Source organism: Cyprinodon variegatus, unplaced genomic scaffold (genome assembly GCF_000732505.1).
Source record: "Cyprinodon variegatus isolate N-32 unplaced genomic scaffold, C_variegatus-1.0 Scaffold768, whole genome shotgun sequence".
NCBI lineage: Eukaryota > Metazoa > Chordata > Actinopteri > Cyprinodontiformes > Cyprinodontidae > Cyprinodon > Cyprinodon variegatus.
In genome coordinates this window covers 354,651-377,830 of record NW_015151221.1, presented here as the reverse complement: position 1 = coordinate 377,830, position 23,180 = coordinate 354,651, and the positions used below count along the sequence as shown (strand labels likewise).

Below are 23,180 nucleotides of genomic sequence, written 5' to 3'. Positions count from 1 at the left end.
GGTATGATTGGCCAGGGACGGGACAGTGAATTGGACTTTAGTCTTAAATGCTGCATCGCTAATGTAGTGCCAGCAGGTGGCGATAACATCGATATAATTTGCGTTTAAATTTAGAAGAAGTAGAACCTGTATAGAATTGTTTTCTTCCGATTTTCCCATTGTCTCAGTTTTTTTTGGCTCATATTTTTCATTGAATGGGAACAGAAGTATTAAGAGACTAGTTCTGCTGATTAAAACATTTTTTTTAGCTTAGAAATATTGAAAGTGATGAAGAGCATACAAAACTAAACCTTTAACATTAACTTGAATCATTTATAGATTTCCAGAGCATAAAACTACAAAATTTAACCCGGGAAATAATTTCTAAAATAACATTCCTTCAGTAAAACCCCCCATTTGAATGATTACGTGATTAAACACTAAAAAACACAGCTTGGTGTTAATATGGATGGAACCTAAGCTCTGAAAGAACTTAGCTTGTTGAAATTTAAATGGCTTCTTTCCATTTAGGTAGATCAAAGAACATGATGATCTATTAACTTTTTTTTTTTACATTTCTTTTTCCCTGTTTTTAACCTGAAAAACCCTAAAAACACATTCAAGAAACTTTCACAGAATGGCATTAACTTTCTTAAAGACACTGTTCTTCTATAACTTGCTAAAAATGCTGGATAATGTTTCTAAAGGTTTGATTTATACAATCACTTTTTATAATATAACCTCAGTTACATTTAAAATCAACCTTGTAGGCAGTGAGCAGATCCAACTTCCTTCATGCAGAAGGTCAAACTGGGCTACTAGGAGCTATGATGGCTGTAATAAATCCCCTCAGATGACTGTTTTTTGTTTTTTTCTTGCAGGCTACTCACTTGCACAACAGTGATGAAATTTTTCAGACGCTATCAAGAGAAGCTTCATTCAGGAATTTGAAGGATTGGGTAATGTCTGACAAGAACCTGCTTAAGGGCGGTAAATGAATGTTTGGGTTTAATCTCTGGTGAGGTTGCCTCTTACCCACAACAGCACTTCTATGAATGTTCCACTTGATTCAACATGATAAGTCGTCCAGAATAAGTAGCTGTTTGCCTTTCTAAAAACAGAAACATTATCGTAGCCTTTGGCCCAATGCAGCCGACTCTGTGATATGACTTTTAAAAATGTGTCACCAGCTGCAAGAGAAGAAGAGCTTGAAAACATTAACTGGAAATCAAAGGGCTACTTCAAAAAAAAAAAATACAAACTTACTGTAAAACTCAATTTGTTGCACTTTTTAACTGCTATTTAATTTTTTTATAAAGAAAACTATGCTCTCCATAGCATGATTTTCCTGAATTCTTTCTGATCTAATTAGGCAAACTGACCTGTCCTGCACTGTAGCAGACACAGAAAACATCTGGTAGAAGTTACTCCGAAACTTAGGGCTTGCCGATAGCGACTGAAAATAATACCTAGATATCTTTTAAAATGCTCCTCTCTCCATTAAGTCATGATAAAAATTCAGCTCGGAATTACGGAGGGCGATATAAATAAAATCTAATATCACGATATGTCTGGGCTAGAGACTGACACGGGAGTGGATTTTCACTCCTGTCCTGTCCCACTCCCACAGAAAAAAATGGTGTCCCGTCCCGATCCCGGGCCAGAGTAGAAATCTAAATCCTGTCCCGTCCCACTCCTGGTGAAATTACTCCCACTCCCATCCCGCTCCCATTCAGAATGACTCCCGCTCCTGCACCACTCCCATTCTTGTTGTTTTTGAGCGCGGGTGAAAAACTCAGAGCGGAAGTTACTATTGGTTTGCTCCCGCTCCCGTCTGCTCCCGTTAATGTTTAATCCTGTACCGTCCCAATCCCGTGATCGTTACTAATACTGACTCCCATCCCACGGGAATCCCGTGACCCGTGGGATTCCCGAAAAAATGTCAGTCTCTAGTCTGGGCTATAATCGAGATACACAATATATATCACAATATGTTTAAAATTGCAATAATATACTCATTCAAACTTTTGGGTTTTAAATTTAAAACATTTTATCTTAACCAACTCAAAGCTTTTCATAAATAATGTCAAATTATATCTTTGGGGGTCAGTATTAGACCTTTAACAACATCCCAGTAACCAAACAGGAAACAAAGCAAAAACACACAATGCTAAATAAAATGTGCATGATTAAAAAAAAAAAAAATGCAGAATGAAAAAAAGAAATTGACCTCAAATTACAAAAACAAAAAAGGAAATACTGCCCAAAAATTAGAGCACTATCAGAACATCTCAAACCTATTTGCATTGATCTTTACATGCTGGGAATTTTAAAGAACATTGCTAAGAGAACGCCTACAACAAGACCGCATCATAACACAGGTATTAGAGCATCTAAAAAACATTTCAATAAAATAATAGCGTCTGTGATTTTCCTCCATCTCTTCCATTTTTTCTCATATGTGATCACTTTTTCAAACGACGACGCAGCGTCATCGCGTTCACTGCTGATTTAAGATTTTAGACGGTGTGTGAGGAGACGCTGACATGTGGAGTTTAAATTTTGCAGCGAATAACTTTTTTGGAGGTGGAATACATTTGTTTTGCTACCTTTTGCAGCAAAGGATTTTGCAGCACATCTTTTGTTCAATGTCCTCTGCGTGAAATCCAAATCACTGCCATATATTGCTTAGCTAAAACACCTGCTGTCGCCATATTTCGTTTGCTGGTTGCTGAGAAAATAATCCTGCTTGGAGGAGGGGTTTATGATGAACTCAAAGTGTGTGGGAAAAATAAAACTCTCAGTGAAATAGATGCAGATGAGTTAAGGGCTGTGAATACTCCTGCAGCAGTGAGTCGCAGTGAACTCCATTCACAGGTATGACGCCGATATTTTTGATTTATGCCCATTAAAGCGTGGTCTGCGCTAAGTTATTCCACGCCACAACGCAAGAGGGAGAATAGCGAACTAGCTAGGATTGTGGGTGTGGGTTTGACGAGCTTGTTCGCCATCTACAACCCCTCATCTAACGCCGGACGACACACAGTTCACCCGTGATGTTCCCGGAAGGCTGGCTGTGGCGTTGGGTGTTTTAGCTTCAGGTGCAAACCAACAGACCGTTGCAGAGTTACAAACTAGCGTCCTGTAAGGTGTCTGGGATAGTTTCCGAAGGCAGGCATTGTGTTCCGCACCACAGCCAGAGTTTGGGCCATTAGGTACCAAACAGGAAATATGAATAGTGTAGAGCGAATGTAGAATTGACCAATCAGTGGCCTCCTTTTCCTCCTCCCTGCGACGCTATATGTCTGCGGGTGCCTACAATTTTGGGGAGGTGCACTAGGGTGTCTGCGGAAGAGGGGTAGGGATATCTGCGCTAACTGTGACATAGATGACCTGGTTTCTGAGCATAAACCAGGCTTTAATGTCGTCATGCATATTTGTACTGGATGGCTGGGGAAAAAAGAGTCATTTTTACTACCTTGCATTGGGAAACTCTAAATACATCTAGTATATTCAATATATCGTCCACCCCTGATCTGAATCAAAGCTTTGCCAAAAATGTCACGCAGTAAGATTTTCTGATGAACAAACTGTAGAAATAAAAGAGAAAACACTTTACTGAAATTCATTAAAGTATAATTATATTACAGCATAGACCATCTTGATATAAAAAAAATATAGACTGTTCTTCTGAATCTTGCAAAAAACGTCTTGAAATATTGCCCGGCCTTACCATAACCAAACTTTTCCCCCTAGTATCAAAATGTAGCAAACTGTGGAAAAAAATACATTACAAATAAACAACGTAATAGATTCTCCCTTGTAGTCAAAACCAGTAGTGGCAGCATCATGCTATGGGAAGGATTTTCTTTACAGTGACAAGCTGAGCAGCAATGAAAAAGGTTTTGTTGAGAATAATCCTGTTTAACAAAGTCAATTCCAATTTATATATATAAAAAAAGCTGTATGTCTTTAAAATGATTGCAGCTCAGGCCAACTGGATGCTCAGAGATTCTCCACATTTAAGGCCTCTAAACCTGTAAAGCTAATAAACACACATCGTAAAAAGGACTGTTAGTGCATTAAAAGCTGCTTCAACAAAGTTTTTGATTGAGAGAAACCAGCATGGAATTCGAAAATCCAGAGTAATGCCTTTTCATTTCTTTTCTCTCTAAGCTTTGACCTTTGAAGCGATGTCATGTGGTCTTGTGTGGGCATCAGCTACTATGAGACTGTATTCAACAGGCTAAGTATCCCATAAGAGTTTAATTAAAATGTTAGTTCAGAACGCTTTGGATATAAAAACCAACATTTAGTGCGTCCCATTGCTGTATAAGTACGAAACACACTGACATTAATAAACCTTTAACCAATAATATTACAACAGTCATTTAAATTGTATAATTGTTCCATGTTACAAATTTAAAATCCACACAAACTAAGTAGTTCATCTTTACAGGTTATTATTTGCCTACCATCCCTTCGTCAGACTGACCAAAATGATTAAATTATTATTTCAGCTTTACTTTGTTCCAGGTCGGCTGGGCAGTTGAAGTCTAACCTGAGGCGAAATGAAAACAGTCCGAAACTAGTTACACTCCCTGAGGAGACTTCTGTAAGAGATTTATGATCAATACGCTGTTCATCTCTAACATCAGAGTCGAAAGTTTCAAGTTCACTAAAAATATTCCCCCTCTACCAAAATAAGTGTTTTTTATACTTGTTCTGAGGATGCAATTTAAAAAATAACTCCATAACATGTCAGTAAAGTGCAAAGGTGCAGCTCTCCCTGTTCCTGATCTTATCGTCTATGTTACTTAGTTATTACTAATCCCACCGCCGCTGCTGGTGAAACAGGTGAAGCAAGCACTTGAATCAGCCAAGGGTGTAGAATTGGCAAAACCTGTCATTCAACAAAAGAGCCGCCCACTCAGGCGGAGAGAAATAAAAATAAAGAACTTGAATGTGGGAACATGGCAGAGAACAATCCATACACTACAAAAGAAACCATTTTCCTCCAATAACCTGAAGATGTGGGCTTGTTTTATAAGGAAAATTTAAAATCAAATCATCTTTTTTTTGTAATCAGGTTTTCTACTTGACCAATAGGAGTTAAGGCAGCTTGATTTTAAAACAATTTAACTAAAAAGGGGTGGGCATAAAGACAAATGTAAGCAGCAGTTAGCACCACTCAGACTTCACAAAACACACACTTCACACACAGCTGCCAGATTATTAATCAGAAAAGCAGAAAAGAGCCCCACAGCCACTTTGGAGGAGCTGTAAAGCTGCAAACGGAAAAAAATGTGCCTCTATAGCGGTACCAGGTGGCCCTGAATCATTAGTGCTGCTCTATTAACATCCACCCTGAGAAAACAGAAAGAAGAAAGCCATAAAAGATCTTAATCTCCAACCAGTCAAGAAACTGGAACAGCAAAAGTGGAAAAAAGGTTCGCTGGTCAAATAAGAAAACACAGTGACTGACCAATAAACACTGTGGGTGAAGCATAGTAATGGCAGGATAATGCCATTATGCAAAATGTTTTTCACCTGGTACAGCTAATCAATCCGATTTTCTGAGTAAACATTTTGTATGCATCCTTTTACAGGAAACAATGATTCAATATTGTGACAGACCTTTTATACCGAAACACTGCCAATACACCATTATACAATAGCTGTACGTTGGAAACATGTTGGAACACTTCAAATACGTTGATATGCATTCGAGATAAGTTCTTGATAAGTTACGCAGAAGTTATGCGCAAGTTACTCATAGATTTTGGAAAAGCTGGGCGACACAACTTCTGAGTAACTTACACTGAACATATGTCAACGATTAGATAACTTAGCTGTAATTTAAGGCCCACGTATGAGCAGACGCTGGCATACGTCAGGAAATACGTGTTGATGTACTTGCTGTATGGCGACGTGTTTCTGCGTGCTCATAACTTATACAAAACCTTCCGATAATCCAACGTATGCCAGCGTTTTTGCCAGATTTTCTGTATGCCAGGCATATGCTGGTCTAAATCGTCAAGGTGTGACAGCAAGAACTGTCAGAGGATGCAACTACTACTGAAAACCACTGAAGCCCATCAACAAAATGTTTAATATTAATTAAAAGTCATAAGAGGCTTGAAGTTTTTCTAAAGAAATGAAGGAGAAATAAATTCAAACAGTTTGCATTTTAGAACTATTTGATTTCCCGCAGTTAAATTTCAAACTAATCCAAACCAAGATATTTAAGACACTGTTTCTTTGTTTTTTCACTTTTATGCTTTAACTTTCTTCAAAAACCTGCTTTAAAAGTTTCCTAAACTTTCGGCGACAGATAAAAATGGAAAATGAGTGGAATGAGTGAATTTCCAACTATGATACAAAGCAGATTTCTAGGATGGAAAAAGAAGAAAAGGAAAAACAGCATTATCTCTTCAATAATAGCTCTTCCATTTGCCATGAGACCAAATAAATAATGTCTGCACTCTCAGCATGCCACATGAAGCCTACAATAACTACTTGTCTAAACAAGTTACTCATGAATTAAAAATATGGAGGGGAAAAAATAAGTTATATTCTTATTTTTGTGTACAAATTTGAAACAAACAGAAAAGAAATAAAAACTTTTTAAAATGAAGCAATAGGTCTGATGGCAGCCAAAATGGCCCATCTAATTTACCTCCTGAGCAGAGGTCTGCAGTCCAAACACATTAGCATAGCGCTGTAAATAAAACATTCAGTTCCTGGCGGAGGTCCACTGGCATTTTCACTTGTCAGACTTCAGCTTAGAGCTGGACTGCAGAGACGAGTCGCCTCAGCCAATAAAATCCCTCATCTCTACGTTTCCCTACATTTATCCCTTAAACCTGAAGTAACGGAAACCTCCTACCACGAGTCATTCGCTCCATTACTGCCTTATAAATCTGCTTTTGCTTCGTCACAGGTTTGTGTCAAAGGCCAAGAACTGAACAATACTAGTGGTTATAAACAGAATGCAGAAACAGGGGAGACCAATTCATGCAAATCTTAATTTGAACAGTAGATCAGAGACACAGCTGCCAAAGCTATCATCCGAGCTACCTTAACTTCCATATGTATCCATGTGGACGAGCAAACAAGAGGAGGAAAACAGGATAGCTGCTCGGCAGCCGCTTCGACAGTGACTTGCCAGCCATCTGTGTCTGCGTGGCCATTCTCTGTGCGTTTCACACAACCGCTCTTGGCCCTAACGCCTTCCTCTGTTAAGACTGTGAAAAACAATAGGAGACGAATGCACGCACCGAAAAAAAAAAAAAAAAAAAGACACAGGAAGTACAGATCACTGAATTCCTGCACCACCGCAGCCAAGCTGTGCCACATGTTATGCACAGTGAGCTCTGGCCACAGGAACCCATTATCCTCACCGCATTTATAACTGCTGAGGAGATCAGAATTCCTATACGTCAGGTGAAGTTTACAGAGGAAGCTAATTAAAAAGCTTTAACAGCCGTTGTTTCCATAATGAGACAGCAGATCCAGCCCAATGTTTAAAGTTGCTCTTATAGTTTGAAAAAGGGTGTTTTAGTAGGGTTGGAAGGATCATTTTGCACACAAAACAGGTTGTTGCATGCCAGCAGTGATCATGCAGACTTGATGAGATTTATAAGGGACTGGTCATAGGGGTAATGTGACTCAGCAAGGATTAAAAAAGGTGTGCTGCCAGCCTTTAGCTTCCAAAATAACAACAATAATACAAAGATATGTTACTTGTTCCTTGCATATAATCTGCTAATAAACTGACTTAATAACAAATCACCACCTTGCTTCCCATTTCTAAACTTGAAGCATCCCCAGCCTAAACAGAAGAAATGCAACGTCAGTGTGGAGGTAAATATTTGATCTCAAGTCTTGTGCAGCGCAACAAGTAAAGGCAGATTGACAAAGCAACGCCACTGAAGCGGCTTATCGTGACTTTGCAGCAATGCATCAAGCTCATACATGCCTTTGTTTAAACAGCTTCTTTTTTTTTTTTCTTCAGGCACTAATTAATAATGTGGGAATGCAAAGTGAGCAAGGAGCCGTTTCTCTGCTCCAGCCGAATAAAGTGACAAATCAGTTTGTTTGGCGGTTTTAGCAGCTTTGACTGAATGCCAGGCTCATCGCTGACAGGCGTTATCTTTATGTACTTGATCTAAATGTAGGAGTGGTAATCACAAGCATCCTGGAGCGGAGGTTTGAACTAATCCAACTACAGGCCTTGCAAGTGTGTAATTGAGTTCAACTGTGAGCAGATTTTTCTTAAAGCCGAAATGAAACGACTTCCTTTGCATCTTTAGTACCATTGATCATACAGCAGGTTATGGAATACAACCTTCTGTAATTGATGTTTAAAAGATGGCGGTTTAGATATTTAGAAATCCTTTGTGAGGATTTTCACAGTGAAAGCATGTATTGTCTGTCACGTGAACAGTTCACACAGCCCCCCAGACAGCCTTCAGTTCAGGTGAGAGGTGAAAAGAAAGCAGCTGAAACACGAGTAACTGACGCTTATGACGTCCAAAACATGCTGCTCTGCTCGTAAAGCAGAAATAAAAACACTTTCTCTAAGTTTTCTCTGCATCTGGGTAACCAGAACCACCCCGATATACGATATGAACAGAAGTATTTGTCAGTTTACTCTTACACATGAACTTTAACATCCAACCAATTTAATCTATAGAGTCAAATTTTTTTTATGGACCTCCTACTTTCCCACAACAAAACTTTAACTATTCTGTATACACATTAAGGCTAAAACAATAGGATTAGTCGCGATTAATCAATTATTGAAATAATCTTCAACTAATTTAGTAATCGATTAATTGTTAAATGCTGTATAAAGACTTTAAAACATGCCTTTAGGTGACAGAGCAACCTACTTAGAGCAGTTATGTCAAAATGTAAAAAATAAGTAAACATTTTCCATTTAAGATTAAAAATATATATATATTTGTCTGTCAATATATCAATAATCTGTCTGTCAATCATACATTCCTCCAGGTTAAATGTTCCTAGTTGGAGGAGAGTCAAAATGGCAGCATCTGCTCTTATATTCCCAAAGGTGTTTGGTCAGAACAACCAGTTTATCCAAACCAAACAATACAAATGATCAAAACAGACGGTAAATTAAGCTAGCGTTAGAAGAACCTTAAGCTGATGTGTCTGAAAATATTGCTAGCAGGAGGAAGACAATGGTTTAATAGAGACTGATGGAATCTAAAAAAGCTTAAGGCTTTATCTGCCAACACAAGCTAATACACCATCTGAACTGTCAATAACAAATGTGTTAAGTGGGACACAGTTACAATAATAAACTAGATTGCTTTAGCCAAATGAAGGCTAGTGTTTGATATACTATAGTTTCAGGTTAATTAATTTTTAGGCTTAAAAAATAAAATCAAAAATCGGCATCAGTTAAAGCATTTAGCTGAATCTGATCAGTACTGAGAACAGAATATATACTGATTTTTGGATCTATGGCCTCCACAGTTAAATGAAACCAGTGTTAAAATTCCAGAATAGACTAAACTGGTCTTTAAGGATAGGGAAAGCAGCAAAAATAATTAGGCACAAGTGGTTCCCTAAAGGCAAATTCTTTGGAGGATCAAAGATGTGATCTGCTGGTCAAAGGGCTTGTCCCCTACTTTAACCAATCCCCCTCCTCAGTTACAAAGACAGAAAGAGAGGCAGGGCTACAAACAGAGGAGCAAACAAACTAGTCGAGTTCATGCTTTGTTTCCTGCTCAAACATTCCTATCGGAGCCTCACTTTTTTTCGCATAGTGGTAGAACCAAATATAGGCATCCATGGCTTACCAAACGGCCTGGTGCTTACAGCACATCCTTTAATCCAGCAGTTTAAGGTTGGGGCTCCGATATGCGGCAAACCCTTGTTATTAATGCGAGCATGCCCTGCGTAATGTCATTATCATCCATGCAACACAAAAGGACTCCCAAATCGACTATTTGATATAAGCAATGAATTCCCCTCTTGTTTTGTAAAGCTTTATCATTATTATTTGGATTCCAGGAATGACTTTTAACTCGCTGATCATTAATCAGTTTGTCACAAGTTTGGCAGGGGCATTAGATCCCTGATGCAGTCCTTCTGAGGGTATTCAGTATGACTTATCAGCCTCAAGTTGGACAAAGATATGGAAGTAAGAAACAAACAAGGATTAAAAAAATAAATGAATTGAACTTTAATGATCTCAATTTGGAGAAATGTACCTCTGCATTTAACCCATCAAGCAGTTGGCTGCATTCATGGGGCAGCTGGGGAGCAATCGGGGGTTAAAGGCCAATTTATGCCTCTGATGCATAGCCTCTGCTTTGTCAAATCTGTCTCTGTGCACCAAAAAAAAAAAAATCCTGACTACGCGTTGGATGGTCACAAACCCACGCAGACCTCAAGAAGAAGTGCGCGGACAAAAAGCAGCTGTGATTGGTCCTTGGTATACCTTTCTGGCTGTCGGTGTGGTCGTTGTCACGACCCGATCTGTCCCAGAACCATTCTGCGCATGAGAGGTCAGCTCCTTTGTGTATGCATATCAAGATATACATCCGGATCATCCTCGGTTTTATTTTGTTAAAAATACTTAAATTACGTTTTCCCTAACCAAAAATAGTAAACATACTAAAATATAATGTGTTAAAGGTTAACAATGTATTTCCTGAGAAAATAAATGCCTTAAAATCATTTCTGCTTTATCACTCGTCTCTGCCCAATCTGCACCGGAAATGGGATCCCTCGCAACCTCCAGTGGCTAACTTTGAGTTTAATGTTTTCGCTTAGTTTTAACCTTATGTTATATAGCGCGTAATCTAAAGAAAGAAACAACTAAAATGCAGATAAACATGGTTTAATCATACTTTGCCAGACAGCTCTGAGCGTGTCTGATAAAGACACCAGAGAAGCAGTTTAACGAAACAAATGTGACAAGCATAAAAATTGTCTCACAAAATTTATAAAGCATTTTCTAAAGATAAATATTAGCATTCTTTAGTGAGTTAAGGATAGAAATAAGTAGTTTTAGTACCATAATTACAGTATTTATGGACACTCAGATGTACGTCTGTTTGCACATGCGCAGGACGGATTGTGCCTCTGGGACGGATCGGGTAGTGACAGTCGTCCTTCTCGATTCCATGCCGGGATGCACCATTTTTAAAGAACGAGGAACAATGGACAACTACGATGAAAGGTTAATCTGCCTTTTTGCCAACTCCATTAACAGAACCTGTTCCCTTTTCGATGTCTAGCAACTTTAGAACCATCTCTGTGAAACATTCAGACCCGCCATTTTTGTTTTGGAAGATAAACACTCCCGCCGCCACCGCCGAAGTTCTCCAATAGGCTCCCCCTTGCACTTTGGCGGAAACTGCTGTGCGTCCCTAGAAATTCCAGACCGACAGTGCAGAAGCATACCAGCAAAACTGGTTCGCAACCAGACCCAAGCGACATTTCATGTGAGCGGTTGCAGAAGTCTAATCTACCCTTAAGGGTCTTGCTCAGAGACCCGGAGTGGCTGTATGTGGGAGTGAGGCTCGAACTCAGAACCTTAGGATTCCAAGCTCTATGCCCCTAACCATTAGGCCGATACTCCCATCTTCATTAGTTTAAGCACAAAAGTTTACAATATGCAAAAAGATAAGGGAAAAAAAAAACTTCAGGGAACGAAACACTGATCCTTCGGTGGAGCTTTAAAACAGATGTGTGGGGGACTGAACTACAAATGTTCACCTCCTCTAGAACAGTAAGTCAATAACATCAGAGTCTGGTGCACAAGCCACTAACTGGTTTCATCACAAAATGTACAGATTACCTAGCCTAGTAAACTAGCCCCAGCAGCCAAAATCATTTTTGCCTACGAGTTGGTCTAGCCTCGATAAATGCCCCAGGCCCTAGAACCGGCGGGCCAATCACAATGCAGAGATGTTTTTAGAACTTTTGGATGCGTAGCAGGCGGGATTTTGAGGGCGTGACGACAAAGCTGCGTGACTCTGGAGAAAGCACAACAAGGAAGATGTCAACAACTATTGAACAGTCCTAGTTGACTCAGCTTTGGAATCAGCTTTGAAATGATTAGACTTGGGTTTTTCATTGAAACATGAGCAGGAAGAGGCTCTACGCTCATTCATTTTTAAGGAGGACCTATTCGCCGTTTTACCAACAGGCTGTTTGTTTACACTCCACCACCAGCAGTCAGTTGAGCTCATTGGTCAGAGCGTTGGCCAATAGGCACAGACATGGTTTGAAAAACAAGGGGTTGTTCTTATCAACAATCTTCCAATGTCTCATTCATCGGGGCCAGACTAAATTACACATTTAATCTCACATTTAGTGTGGTTTATCAAGATATATTAAAAAAAAAAACAAAATAGCATCAATAGATCATGCTAATTAGTTTAAATATTTCAAGTAATTAGTGACATGCATTGTTTCATTTGCCAGTTGTAACATAGTTAGATTTAAAAACGTTTTAGTTTAGTTATATATTTAGATTTTGTGCCTCTGAGCTGCCAATTCTAAATTAGAGAGAAATAACTGTCCTATCACAAAGTTTGGTGTGTAGATTAGGAAATCTTAAAAAAATAAAAAGTGAAATATTTTTTCACTTTTTTTAAAGATAATATATTTAAAAAATAAAAAGTGAAATATATTTTCACTTTTTTTTTTTAAGACAATATATTATATTATATACTATTTTTCCAACTTTATTGTGCCTGATTGTATTTATTTTAAATTAATTTGATTCTGATTCAACTTTGAATCACAGATTGCTTCCAAAGAGGGGCCTGGAAAGATCAAGACCCAAACTAATTTCACCCAAAGTCCATTAAAACATTTAAATTAAACTTCCTTTGTGATCATAGTTAGCAAATATCTATAGGTTAAAATCAGAGTTAACGTAGAAGTCAAAAAGAACAGAGTTCGGCCCAGAAGCCGATAACATTTTAGCCATTTCGAGTCTTAAATCGATTTCCTGTGCTCGGAAACATATAAAGAATAAAAATCATAAGTTATAAAGAATAAGGTTTCCAAAAAAACAGCCTAGCTACTCGCTAGCTTCAGTATGCTATAAGGGTACCTGCGCCTGTAGTCGGACAGCTAGCTTAAAACGTCCCATCAACAAGTAAACAACCATCCTCACAGCTAGCTTGAGGGATTTGTTTTTTTCGGACTCCTTGGATGTTTGACCCCAGAAAGAAAAATATATAGCTTTAACCTTTAAGACAAATACTATTAGAAATAGCGGCTTTAAGCTAGAAGAAGCTGAACACAGACATCGACAACCCGTAATCTTATGTCCGACAATGGAATTAGAACATGAATAGGTGAAATAAAACACGACACACATAGTATAATAAACGACAGGCCTTTGATGTTTTTGTAAAAAACAAAAAAACTCGTACAAATATCTGCAACGGGCAGAAGAAAACAAGTACATAACGTTTGAAGAGCCTGTCCGATAAAGGAACTCGGTGCAAGCCTCCCTCCCTGCTATTTTTTTTTTTTTTTTTACCTTGTATACATCTCCGTATGTGCCACTTCCTATCCTCTGGATCAGCTCAAAATCCTCCTGCGGATTCCGCCGGGACAGGTCGACACTGGAGTTCATCGTTTACGATCGAGTTCGGCCGACGAACCCCGACAAAAGCACGAAAATTGGATTTCTTTAAAGAAAAACATACGGCGTTAGAAAATCCCAACCAGGATCCAGTGTAGATCCAACATGGCTTCCACTGCGCTTGGCGCATGCGCAGTGGAGACCCTGGCCTTCCCTTCCCTTCCTAGGTTGTTTGTCAAAGGAAATGATGGAAATGCTCAATACTTACTTAGTTCGACAGAATTAAACTTTTAAATCAATGATAGGTAAATAATAGGGGGTCATGTTTGGCTTTAGGCATATGAATCTCATTACTTACTTTTAATTTATTAGTTATTCAATAATGGTGAAATTACAGTTTTGTAATCAGTGAACAACAATTGACAGTTTAATACGTTTAAGTTTGAAACGTTTAAGTGTGAAAGAAAATAAATCACCAAGATGCGTGTTGTCTTTGTGTCTAAGTGTAAAAAATGATGCTAAAATGAGTTTAATTTAACAATGGCAGAAATGTGCTTCAACATAATAAGTTACTATAGAAACCCAGTTGACATCTAGGATGATAATATACAGTATATATATATATATATATATATATATATATATATATATATATATATATATATATATATATATATATATATATATATATATATACACACACATTTTTTATTTATCAGAGCCTAGCTTGAAACTGAGCATTTATTAATCAGTAGATACATTTAATTATATTTTTTTTTTCATAAAAGACAAGAACTCAGTCTTTTTGAAATTGATAAACTGGCAAAAATGTATATACATAAAATAATTTTTTCTAGTACTTTGAAAGAGAGATGAAGACCAAATCCAAAGTTTTAAAAAAATAGTCAATGATGACCAAAGGTTTGGTGTGGCTGGCAGCCTTAGGACAACCAAACCAAAGGAGGCGCCAAAGAGAGCTGAAACCACCCATCAAGTCTTTTCTAATATATATATATATATATATACTACATACATATATCTACATATATACACACATATGTATATATATCTATATATATATATATATATATATATATATATATATAGATCTGTATAGATAGATAGATAGATCTGCTGCCTGAATATTGACTTCAGAATGACCAGTTTGACAGTGGGTCAGTAAAGGGGGGGCCGTTTTTCTTTGGAGGACAAGACAGCCCTCCATGTGTTTGCAAGAGGTAGCTTGACTGCCATTAGGTACTGAGATGAGATCCTCAGGCCCCTTTGTGAGTCCATATGCTGGTATGGCTGGCCTCTGGTTCCTCCTAATACAGGACAATGTTAGATCTCATATTGCTGCAGTGTGTCAGCAGTTCCTGCAAGATAAAGGCATTGAAACAAAGGACTGTAGGAAGAACACACACAATACTGAGCCTCATTTTTACCTGTTTTAAGGAAATTAAATCAAAGTGTGTTTTTTCCACTTTATTTTTTGGTGCGACTCCTAATCAAGGCTTCTATTGGTTTGACTTCCATTGATCTTTTTTTTAAATAGTTTGTTGTCAGCACTTTCAGATTTGTACAGAACAATGAGAATATTTCATTCATTCAGATCTGGGATGTGATATTTGAGTGTTCCCTTTATTTTTTGAGCCAAGTATATAGTTTTTATACATACTTTTGTTTTTTTTAGCAATGGATCAGTCTAATTTAGTTTACTTATATAGTGCCAATTCACAACATGTCATCTCAAGGCACTTTACAGAGAAAATTCAACCAGATCCTACAGTCAGATTGGTTCAAAGTTTTCTATCTATGGAAAACCAGTTGACTGCATCGACTCGTGTAATCCCTCACAGCAAAACAGTTGAGAGGAAAAGTTCCTTTTCCATCTGCTGGGGCCGACTGGCGTTCAAGGAGACAGAAGCAGAGATAAAAAAAAAAAGACTGTGGTAATGGTGATAAACTTTGCAATGTTTTATTTTACTAAATAGCTATTTCTAATTTTATCTTTATACAATGTACAATTATCTACACTGAAAATACAATTAATAAAATTATCCTTTTCCAGAGTTGATTTTTTCTTTTTTTGCTCTAGATCCACGTCAGCATATAAGGACCTAGAGCTTTAGGTCCTCATAAAAAGTATTGATATTTTAATGAACAATTCTAAACATCTTTTAACAATATAAAAACTTGATCACTAAAATTGGTGAAACATACAAAACCTACAAATAGATAGGAAATTTAAGTCTGTATATGCACAGAAATCACCTGTCAGTTGTAATCTATAATGATATTTCATAAATATATTGAATAAATATTAGAAAATGATCAAAGAAAATTAATTATTAATTCAGGTTATTGCGACTGTGCAACGATCCTATAACCCTTTGGATTAACTCCGCTCTAATCTAATAAAGGAAATTTGATTCCATTGTTAGATCAAAAGGAATGTATGAACTTGACTTGATTCTAGTCTTGTTGATGAAAGTGTCAGAAAAAAAAAAACAGGGTAGAAAACATCTGATTCAGCCTTTTTTTTTCACCAAGTGGAGAAATGATAAGTTTTCTTGTAAAAAGACACAATTCAAAAGATTTAACATGTTTTAGGTTGTTAATAGGCTCCTTTTAATGTAGCTTAATCAAATAAGTTTAGCACGTTCAGCTCATTTTAATTTTCACATATTGATTTATTTAGCATAACAATTTATTTTGAAAAGAGCATCTAATGATATAACAATTCTTAAAAAGAAGAGTAAAACAAAAAAGTTGAGGCAGAACTCTGTGAAAAATTTATAATATTCCATAACATTAAAAAAGTTCTGAAACGCTTCATGAAATATTTAAATTTTCATTCATAGCGTTTGATAAAAATGGGAAATCTTTGAAAGAGAGTTTAGAGTTTAATTCAAGTAGATTTTTTATTTATAGTTTAAACACAAAAATACAGCATTTCAAATAAGAACTAATTTCTCAGATATGACAGAGCATTATATGATTAAAAATGTTATTTTTAATCCTAATCAAGTGTTTTGATGTATTTATGGATCAGTCCATCTATTAACCCCAAGCTTACTCTCTGTGTGCTTTGGTGTCTAAGAGTTGAAAAATTCAAAGCTTCCTGTGAAGATGAGGATTGCTTCTCTGAGGAGGAAGGAAGGCAGTTATTTATGCCAGCGTGTGACTCTGCTTCCTCGTTTTCCTTTGGTCCAGTCCGTGTTTGTAAAAGTTTTTTCAGGAGAAAAGACAACTGAGGACTCAGGAGCACCACTAGAGTTCCACCAACACAAAGGACTCTAGAAAAACAAACATCTGGAATTAATTATAATTTAAACATTTCTTTCCAAGTCTGTTTATAACATCCAAAATGTTTTAAAGAACTTAAAATGACTCATGTCCAAGGAATGCTATACAGTATACTAAAGAAAACAAACCTTTCCATCTCTCGGAGGATGAGTGGAAGCTTCTCAGCCATATTTTCTCTGGTGCTAAACTTCCTGCCGAATGGTAAATCACAGACAACAGCATCAACACTGGCACTGGGCAAAGGCAACACTGTCGAGACAAAGAGAAACAAAACGGGACAATAAAGTAATATTAGACACAACGCAAGAATCACATCCTACTTCTGAACAATGATTCTGACCCAGGAGGAGTGAAAAAAATATGCAACTAAAAAAAAAAAAAAAAAAGTATTTTTTAACCAAACTAACTTGCCATTAGAGCTGCTTAGACACAAAATGAGAAGTTTTGAAAGGTAAGCCTTTAGATGCCTTAGCTTGCAATAAAGCTGTCTTTTTCTGAACATTTATCTGTACAATGGAGCCTAGGCGGAAGTTCAACTGAAGAAACTGATTGCTCTCCTTCATCCGATTGGATGAAGGAGAGCAATCAGCAAAAAGCCAATCGGCATCCAAAGTTCATCTTTAAAGACGTACGATCTGCAGCTAGTCTTCTCCTGTGGGCAGGCGGTGGTTGCGCTATGTGACTTCATTCAGATGACCCCTTTTCAACAGGTAGTTTTTCCTCTCCACTGTCGTTTCATGCTTGCTCATCATGGACAGGTTCTCTCAACCTGTGTTATCCAAGCTGGACTTCCATCTTCCAGGTCCCTGAGTGAAGCTCTAGTATCAGCTCATGCAGTCCACTGGATCTCCCCATAAAGCTCAGCAGACCGTCTTGCTAACCAGCAGTCTACAGACTGACCAACTTCATCTATCTCCACCCCACCTCCAGTTTCAGGCCTGGGGGGAACAGCCCTATTCTTTGCTTCTGTTCATACGTATCTATCAAAATTGAGCGCTATGTTTCCTGGTGAGGTCTGAGCGCCAAAGACAAAGTCATATAAATACATTTCTTCTAATTGTCTTTTCTCTTCGTGTGAGTTTTTCAGATTAAATTGTAGTAACCCAGTGGTTAAGCCTTCCTTAAAAATATGGACCCAATTTTGGCATGCCTTTTCATCCCTCATGTCTAAAGATGCTCCTTTAGAAAATAATAAGTTTGGGGACCTGTAATAGGTGTGGGCCTCCTGTGGCGTGTAAATGGTTTAAGATTTATTCTTGGACAGCATGTTTGTGACATTGACTATTTGGTAACACAGTTTAGTACTCTTCCAGCACACTTTATTTTAATATATTTTCAAAATGATTAGCTTCCTCATCTAATTTGGAAAGCTTTCCATTACTTCCAGCAGAACCCCTTTTAGATAACATTTAGAAGACGATTCTTTGTTGTAGAGAATATTGACAAAATGTATTTGTTACTTAGTCTTGATAACTTAAAACCTTTAAAACATATGAAGAAGAACTTGATATAATATTGATATTGGACTAGACTCACAACACTGAGGCTCTGTTTCAGAAAGGTCAGATCAGACTCTTCCTGCTGAGTAGACAGAGGTCTTTTGGAGTGCAGGGGGTGCTCCTAAAGACCTTCTATGCCCCCGTTTTGGCATCAGTCATGTTCTATGGAGCTGTCTGTTGGAGCAGTGGCTTATCTGCAGCTATGGAAAGCTGCTGGATAAGCTGATCAGGAAGGCCAGCTCAGTGACTGGATGCCCTCTGGACTCAGTGCAGGAGGTGGGAAACAAAAGGATCCTAGCTAAATTAACATCTCTGTTGGATAAAATGTATTTTTAATTTCTCAAAGACTGCTCAGACCTTGTTTTTCTCTTTTTGGCCGTTTCTTGTTGTTGCTTTTGAAGATCCAAATTTGAAGGCAGAAAAACAACATTTAGATGGTTTTGGCTTCTTTAAAGCTTTTGTCATTTTTTACAGCTTTTAGCATTGGCTGTTGCAGAACTGAGAGCTCCTTCATTGAAAAAATGATCTATAAATAAGTAAATATTTCTTAAATTAAGTGTATTTACTCTTATTTTGAGTAGGTAAATGAGATAGTTTGCCAATGGAATGAGTATTTTTACTCTTAAAATAAGATAATTAGATAACATGCACTTGAAATGTTGTTCCAGTGGCAAAAATAATGACAGCTTATGCTACCCTTTTGGCCAGGCGACTTATTCTCAGGAAATAGAAGGACAAATCTCCACCCTCATTCCAGCTTTGGGTTAATGATCTGATTCAGCATCTAATCTTGGAGCGAATTTCTTAGGCCATACAGGGTACTATACAAAAAGTTGATACAATCAGTTCTCTGATTTATCCAAGAAATGGAATCTGATGTCATGACTCCATAATTGTAAAGACAGACTTTTTTATTTAGATGGTTATTTGCTTTTTGTATTTCATTTACAGTATGTTTATTGCTCATGATCCATGGAGCAGGGGGAGGGTGGGTGGAATTGAGGGTTGTTCTTTTGTTTTATGTTTAAAAAAAATTGAATAAAGTTTCTACAAAAAAGGAAGGTTTGAAACGTTTTACTACACTTTACTACTCATAGTAGTAAAAATCACAGGTTAAGTGTATTATTTAAAGTAATATTTTTACATGTTTTGCATATGCTGAGATCTATGTTATCCAGCATTGGTAATAAAGAGTCTCCTTGCTCTACTTTAAGTTGTTCCTTTTAACAGGACTGAAACGTCAGTAAACTTTCTCAATGGATAACTTTAAGTCGGTGAATGTAAAATAATTTGAATACCAGGGAAATATTGGTATGGGTAATGGGTATTTTGTTTTCATCATTTATGTGTCGCCTTTTATGTGCTTTCATTTAATGTAGTTTTTTGCTTCTAAGATCAGTGGGATTAATTGTAGTGCTTTTGTACCATATTTGGTTACCGGTAAGTCCCCTTTTTCTTCACGTTTCTACCCTATTTTCCATTTCTATCAACAGAAAAAACAAAACATATTACTTATTGTCCATGAGAGATAAAAAAAGTTTTTAAATGGATTAGAAGGCCATATGAGAGCGATATTTTTCCAGAAAAAAAACAATGTTATCTAAGCAATTGCCTTTCTGAATACATCATGCACTTCCATACTCTAGCGCTGTTCGTACCCAGAGACGATGCTTTCAGAAGGTGTGCTCTGCTCCAAAGCTCTGCAAATGCAATATTCTTCTCAGCTTTCAGCAGCTGTCCATCGTCAACGTCCACCCCCAGAAAACAGGCAGCCTTTGGAACCAAATGGCGACAAATCAGATATTTTTTCTTACAGTTTTTCCAATAGCTAAAAACTAAGGAAGATTAAACCTCTAAAGAGATGCGCAGACTGATGCTCTCACCTCGTGTTCTTTTGCAGCTTCTATTAAGATGGTTCCTACCCCACACATTGGATCAAGTACACGAAAACCTGGCTGGGATAAACATGCACATGACTATTTTAATATCAGAAGAAAAAAAAAGCCTAAGCAGATTTGTGTTTGTCGTATCTAAATTGATCTAATCATCAACCAGATTATATTTAAGATAACGATCATTTGACTTAAAAAAAAGACGATTTTAACTAAGCTTTTTTTATTTAGTTTCTCTAGCTGAACCAAGATCATTTTACTATCAGTCAAGCAGAATTAAAAAAATAAATGCAAAAGATATATAAAAAAAAGTAATCTAAAGTATTTTAAAATCAGATGAGAAACTTTTCCATCCATCAGTCTGGAAAGGATAAAAAAAGAAGGTATTTCTGAGGGTTTTGGGACTCCAGTGATCCACAGTGAGAGCCATTACTCACAAGAACAGTGGTGAACCTTTCAGTTGGCTGCTTACCAAATATCAATAGCATCAATATCTCGTCTAAATCAACAGCAGCCCAGAAAATGGCATCCAACTGGGGTTCATGGGTGGAAACCACCAATATGAAAAACATACTCAACATATTCTATTTCATATTTAGAAGAAAACGTTATGATCATCCTGAAGACTTCTGGGGAAATTAGTATTTTGACTGATGAGACAAGTGGAATAGAAAAGAGTGATAAAGGAAACAAAAACCAAAGAAATCTGTAGGAGGAACGTGTCCTCCCTAAGTTTGTTATCCCTTATTGTTCAAAGCAATGACTGCAGGAGTTTGCAACCTTGCAGTTTGTTTTCACACCTGTATCTGAGCCAGGGAGGCCATGGCCCAGGCGATGGTAGACCTCAGCCCGGTGGTTTTAATATAGCTACGATTAGCCAGAGGAGACCTGAAGAAGAACAAGTAGACCACAATGCATTAAAGCAGTTCAAATCCATTAGATCCCGCTGTTACTTCAAAGAGGCATGATAGGAAAGTAACCTAGTGAGTGGGATTCCCAGCAGGCAGTAATCGTCACTCAGATAGACGTTAATCTGCAGAGAGATAACATATATTTTGATTTAGTATAATTCAGTGAAATATGAGCAAACAATATTCAATAACGAGGTTTTACCTCCAGCTTCGGGTTCTTCAGGTCAGCCTTCCAGCCTAGCATTTGGCTCAAACCTATTCCCATCACTTTGCTTACCTCCTACAGATAAACAGCAATAATATGGTAACATTATCAACTTTTATTCAGATGCCTCTCGGAGGTTTCCTCATTGAGAACTATACAAAATTCAAATGACGATTTGAGACACTGGTGCAGATATCAGTGCATTTTTTTATGCAATAACGATTAGGGGCAATTTTTTTTAAACTTCTCCTCCCTCCAAAAAGATACGATTTTATTGTTTTAATTAATAATAAAGATGCATAAAATGGTAGATCTCTTTTCTTACCTGTGCAGTGATGCATCTAGACAGCGACCCGCTGCATTTACAGTTAATCCTAAATGACACTGAAGGAGAAAGACATGTATAGTTTAATCCTCAGGGTGTCCCTTTATATCTCTGATTAAACAAGTGATGCATTCAGCAAACTATACTCTTACGAACCTTTTTCCACACTTTCCAAAGGAGGATCATTTTCCAAGCCATCCATGTCTTTTTTGCATCTTTCCGCATTTCCCTCCAGTTCTTTCTGTGAATCCACAGCGCACACCTCCTCCAGTTCTCTGTTACTATCCTCTTTTTCCACTTCTGTTGCATGTCTTCTCTGTTCTCTGCCACTCAGTCTTTTTACATCGCTGTCGTCCGATGTAAACTCACATGCACGCTTCCTGGACTCTTGGTGACACAGTTCTCCCTCCTCACTTTGCCTTTTACTCCCTCTCCCCTTTTCTCTAGCTCCCTGGGTCATGCTCATCCTAACAGCATTTCTGCTTGCTTTCAGCTCCCCCTGCAGGCGACTCCATGTCATTACAGTGCCAATCCACTGACATCTGTCACCCAACAGCCTTGATTGTAGGAAAGATGAATTCCTTTCTAGGAAAAAGACAAAATGGCACCAGTGAGGATACAAATATAACACACGCAGGCCTCCCTGTGTTTTTTTTTGTGCCTTGTTAGTACCTGGACTATTGTATGAGGACATCTTGATGGGAGAGTCTTTCTTAAGCAGAAGGAAAAGTCTCTCTGCAGCTTTTAGGTCACAAACATTGTAGATCCTAGCAGAGGAGCTGAATAACACCTTCCCAGGAATTTGATAAACCTGGAATAAAAAACGAAAAAATTATATGGTTGCTTTACAGGGTACAATTTTAATATTATTTGTGTTAGAGGGCAGACTACAGAAACGTTTCTTCATTCTCAGAAACATTTCTTCATTCTACTCCTTTGCATTCAGTTGCTTTAAATTATATTGTGTGGGTTCTATTATTCAGAATAGATTATTTAAATTAAATGAATACATAAAATAAATTCTGAACTTGACCTTGAAGCATCAAAGCATTATCTGAGGCTGCCTTGAGGCATCATTCCTCACTGCACTAGAACCAATCCTGCAGATGAATATCTGATAATCTCTTTGATGTCAACTCAACATTACCTCAGTTATAAATGAGCACAATGAAGAAAAAGCCAAAGTCACTAAACTGTCATGGCATTGGGGCTGAGGCTCCATTACATGTCAAACAGGCTACATAAAGTATAAAGCCCATGATGCTTAGATACCTTTAATCCTATTTTATTACACAGACACCAAAAACATATGTGCTTCTCATTCTGATTTAATATGACATACAAAGACAAAGTAAATTAAAAGAACTAGGAAAATAAGGGAAAAGCTGCACAGTTTGACTCTATATAAAAATCACCACTGTTCAGGAGTCAATAGATAAATAAAGTTAACCTCTTACACCCTAAGGGGGTAT

At 37.5% G+C, this 23,180-nt stretch overlaps 2 protein-coding genes across 6 annotated transcripts in view; both read right to left on the bottom strand.

The window, feature by feature from the left end:
* The window catches only part of map4k3 (mitogen-activated protein kinase kinase kinase kinase 3), a 43,486-nt gene extending 29,746 nt beyond the window's left edge, over positions 1 to 13,740 (bottom strand). For all 4 annotated transcript variants that reach the window (XM_015395936.1, XM_015395934.1, XM_015395937.1 and 1 more), the window contains exon 1: positions 13,523 to 13,740. In XM_015395936.1, coding sequence (XP_015251422.1) covers positions 13,523 to 13,618 — 96 coding nt within the window. In that variant the 5' untranslated portion in view covers positions 13,619 to 13,740. The remainder of the gene's footprint in view (positions 1 to 13,522) is intronic.
* Positions 13,741 to 16,517: 2,777 nt separating this feature from the next.
* On the bottom strand, positions 16,518 to 22,519 carry thumpd2 (THUMP domain containing 2). 2 transcript variants are annotated; one of them, XM_015395943.1, is made up of 10 exons: positions 22,381 to 22,519; positions 21,865 to 22,289; positions 21,709 to 21,767; positions 21,381 to 21,458; positions 21,248 to 21,300; positions 21,068 to 21,155; positions 20,259 to 20,330; positions 20,034 to 20,148; positions 17,005 to 17,125; positions 16,518 to 16,866 (listed from the first exon to the last, which is right to left on the bottom strand). In XM_015395943.1, exons 2-10 carry the CDS (start codon positions 22,226 to 22,228, stop codon positions 16,590 to 16,592), a joined length of 1,227 nt encoding a protein of 408 aa, XP_015251429.1. In that variant the 5' UTR covers positions 22,229 to 22,289; positions 22,381 to 22,519; the 3' UTR covers positions 16,518 to 16,589. The 2 variants fall into 2 exon arrangements, with proteins under 2 accessions (XP_015251429.1, XP_015251428.1); XM_015395942.1 differs by having other exon boundaries at positions 16,519 to 16,866; positions 21,865 to 22,293; positions 22,381 to 22,515.
* Between the last annotated feature and the right edge of the window lie 661 nt (positions 22,520 to 23,180).